This window comes from Otolemur garnettii, unplaced genomic scaffold (assembly GCF_000181295.1).
Source record: "Otolemur garnettii isolate 467f Iridium unplaced genomic scaffold, OtoGar3 scaffold00104, whole genome shotgun sequence".
NCBI classification, from domain to species: Eukaryota; Metazoa; Chordata; class Mammalia; order Primates; family Galagidae; genus Otolemur; species Otolemur garnettii.
In genome coordinates this window covers 1,120,992-1,124,633 of record NW_003852499.1, presented here as the reverse complement: position 1 = coordinate 1,124,633, position 3,642 = coordinate 1,120,992, and the positions used below count along the sequence as shown (strand labels likewise).

The following is a 3,642-nucleotide window of genomic DNA, read 5'->3' as shown; positions in this document are numbered from 1 at the left end:
CAAAACCTGGTCTCCACTAAAAATAGAAAAATTATCTGTACACTGTGGCATGTGCAGGAGTTTGAGAAAAATTATCTGTACACTGTGGCATGTGCCTATAGTCCCAGCTACTGGGGAGGCTGAGGCAGGAAGATTGCTTGAGCTCAGGAGTTTAAAGTTGCTGTGAGCTAGGCTGACACCAGGGCACTCTAGCCTGAGTGATAGAGTGAGACTCTGCCACAAGAAAAAAAAAAAAAAGACCCCTTCATAAGTCTCTAGTTGAATGCTATTCCAGATGTCTTACAAATTCTACCTCTTTCATAGTTACAAGAAATATCATTCCAGGACCATTTATCATCTGCATAAACAAGAACAGCACAGTTTTCTTCCTCATAGTTGTTGGGTTCATTCTTATGCCAGAACCTGAAAGGAAATAGATAGATATAAATACAGATATAAATAATATAGATATAAGTAGAGATCAGAGGAAAATTCAAAGAAAATGTCCTCAGGCTACATTTTAGAGCTATATTGTCTAATACCCCAGTCACTAGCCATACGTGACTACTGAGTCCTTGAAATGTGCCTTCTCTGTATTGAGATGTGCTTTAAGTGTTAAGCGTACACTGTATTTTGAAGATTTATCATAAGAAAATATGTAAAAGATATCATGAATAATTTTATATTGATGGCATGTTGAAATAAGATTTGGATATATTAGGTTAAATAGATATTAATTATTAAGACATTATTAAAATAATTTCACTTGTTTTTTTTTTATTTTCTTAATGTGGCTGCTAAAAAAATGTTATATTACACATGTACCTATGCATTATATTTTTACTAAACAATACTAGACTCAAAGATAAAAATGGCAAACTTATAACCCCATTTCAAAAACAATTTTTATCCAAATTTGTCCAAGAAAAATTTTTTCACATCACTCTCATGTTCTCTGTTCTTTCATTGACATTATACAAATAAAGACACTGAAAATTTCACTGAAGTCATAGGATTGTTCTGTAACTGGGACAGAACATATAGAAGTTACTGAACACTCATAGTGCTCTATTCTAAGCAACATTTTCACATAGCTATACTCTACCCAAAATGAATTCTTGCTACCTTCTCCCCACCTTTGCCCATAAATCCTCTTCATCCCGCCTGATATACTCACACCATGTGCTGGTTAAATGGTGTCTGGTCCACCCAGCGCCACTGACCTTCAGTGTTCTCATCTGTAAGTCCCAGGAAATACGAAAACCGTCTATCCAAAAACTGAATAACAAAGTTCTGCATAAAAAGATGGAAATTTTTAAAAATATATTTTCACTTATCAAATGATGGCTGTTTTGTTGGAGATAAAGGAAAGAAGTCAAATAGATCAGCAGTTAAGCACAAAAGCTTTGCCATCAGATAGAGCTATTCTCAAATCCTCCCTGTAATGTTGTTAAGCACTTTCATCTCAGCAACCCTCAATTTTTCTCAACTTCAGAAAGGACAATTCCACTACTTCACAGAATTACTGTGAAGATTAAATGAGATAATACTTGCAGCTCTCTTAGTATAATGCTTAATAAAATTGTATTTTTTAGGAGTTTTTGTTTTTGAAATTGCCTTTCTAAATTGTATACAAATTACATTAAATTCCATTTTACTCATAAAACAAACATCACATGTACTCACTATTCAAATGGAAATAATTGATGAGCTCTCATGTACATAGAGGGCAGTAAAACTCAGCGGAAATCAAACAGAGGGAAGGAAGGAAAAAGACATGGGCGAAAACCTACCTAATAGGTACAAGGAACATGACCTGGGTGATGGGCACACTTTTAGCCCTGACTCAAGAATTACAAAAACATTTGTACCCTCATAAGATTTGAAATTTTAAAAAAAGCAGCTTTTGAGTCATCATACATGTATGGAAATACATTACATGAGGAAACCAAGTTTAGCTTTTCAAGAATGGAATTTACCTTAAGATTTCTTCATTTAGGATTAGAACCAAACATTTGCACCCTTTTTGCCTATACGTTAACCTGAGAAGATACTTTAGTCCTGATTAGCCATTCATTTATCAAGACCGACCCAGTGTGCCTGGCACTGCACAGGAAGGACACCGGAGGTGCAAAGATGAGCAAATCATGGCTCCTCGGCAAAGCAAGGAGTCGTCACTGGAAGCAATGGGGAAGTGTACAGACAATTATAGTCCACTGGAGGAAATGCCACGATATCACTGTGCACAAAGTACCACAGAAGTACCTCTAGCTTAGAATAGGGAGGGTGGAGAGGGGAAGGTGGTCAGGCTTGCTTTCTACATGAGATAACACGGGAATCAAATCTGGGCAGACCAAAAGAAGTTGGCTGTGGGAAGAAAAATGGGAGCAGAAGAAAAGGCTTTCCAGTCAAAAGGAGCAGGTTAAGCATAAGGGGCAGAGGTATAATAAAACGGAGAGATTGCTCTTTCTCTACAGAGATTCAAACCAGCAGAGAAACTGATGTGATCCTCCTGACACACCTCCTCGGCTTCTGTGCTGATGGTCACCAGATGAGCCCCCATCCCTGAACAGTTTCTTTCGCTCTCAGCCCACATATTGTTATCATTGAGAGGAAGATAACAGTGAGACTGGAAGGCTCTCCAGCCAACAGGACAGCAATTCCAGATGCTCCCTTGGGTGAAAATTAAAATGGAAATTAGTAACAAAGGAGTATCTCATCAGTCTGCACAGTCTGCACAGCTAATCTACTAGCTAATGTCCAATGAGCACTTGTGGGAACAATGCCAGGAACACCAAAATCATTGTTTCCCCGCCCCTCACAAAAATCCTAAAAAATCACATTTCTAAATACGTTCTAAATGTAAGTATTGGAAATCATATAAGAATTACAAAAAAAATTATAAAGCATTCTCTTAAAAGACATTATTATTCAATGTCCATACATCTATTTACTTTCATATTTAATGTGTTTCCATAACAAAGCTTTATTCAGGATATTTTATCTGAATGGGGCAAAGAATCTGATAAAACTCAAGCATTTCCCATTCTCCCAAATGAGACTTTACAAATTCCAGAATAAAAAAAGAAATAAAGACATCTCAGCAAAGCTACACACTCTAAAAGAAAACTGTCCTTACAACATAACAGGTCTGAATCAATGGAAAATGGAATTAAATTGATGTTATTTGGGGATGTCAAAAACATCCCATAAATTTATTAAGTTATATTTTTCAGTTAGTCAACCTGTTATAGTCCTAAAAAATAATTCTATTTTAATGTACTGATGTTCACTTTTGACTCAGATTCTCATGTTATTTTAATCTTTCCTAGCTTACTACTGATATTCTTTAAATCAGAATATGAAAAATGAAAAAAAATCATATTATGAATTTGAATGGAAGTGGAAATAAGAGAGAAATTTCCTCAGTCTCTCTGTCATCTGTACCTTTCAATTCTGAAGTCTCTCTGATGCATGTTAGCTTTGTATGGTATTCGAGTAACTTGTGCATTCTGGTGCCTCCCTTACAATGTAGAAAGTTGTGATAAGTTACTGTCAAGAAGAAAAAATAGTTAGTTCATTTTCCTGGATAAGCACTTAATTAGGAAAATGGGGGCTGATCTCTCTAATAACCTTTCTCTTATCTTTTTTTTTTTTTTTTTT

At 35.7% G+C, this 3,642-nt stretch overlaps 1 protein-coding gene across 1 annotated transcript in view; it reads right to left on the bottom strand.

Moving 5' to 3' along the window:
• Positions 1-254: 254 nt before the first annotated feature.
• The window catches only part of LOC100949595 (C-type lectin domain family 4 member D), a 9,449-nt gene continuing 6,061 nt past the window's right edge, over positions 255-3,642 (bottom strand). The window contains exons 3-6 of the mRNA XM_003796463.1: positions 3,427-3,531; positions 2,501-2,652; positions 1,157-1,272; positions 255-402 (exon numbers count right to left, since the gene is read on the bottom strand). Of these exons, the coding sequence (XP_003796511.1) occupies positions 255-402; positions 1,157-1,272; positions 2,501-2,652; positions 3,427-3,531 (521 nt within the window). The remainder of the gene's footprint in view (positions 403-1,156; positions 1,273-2,500; positions 2,653-3,426; positions 3,532-3,642) is intronic.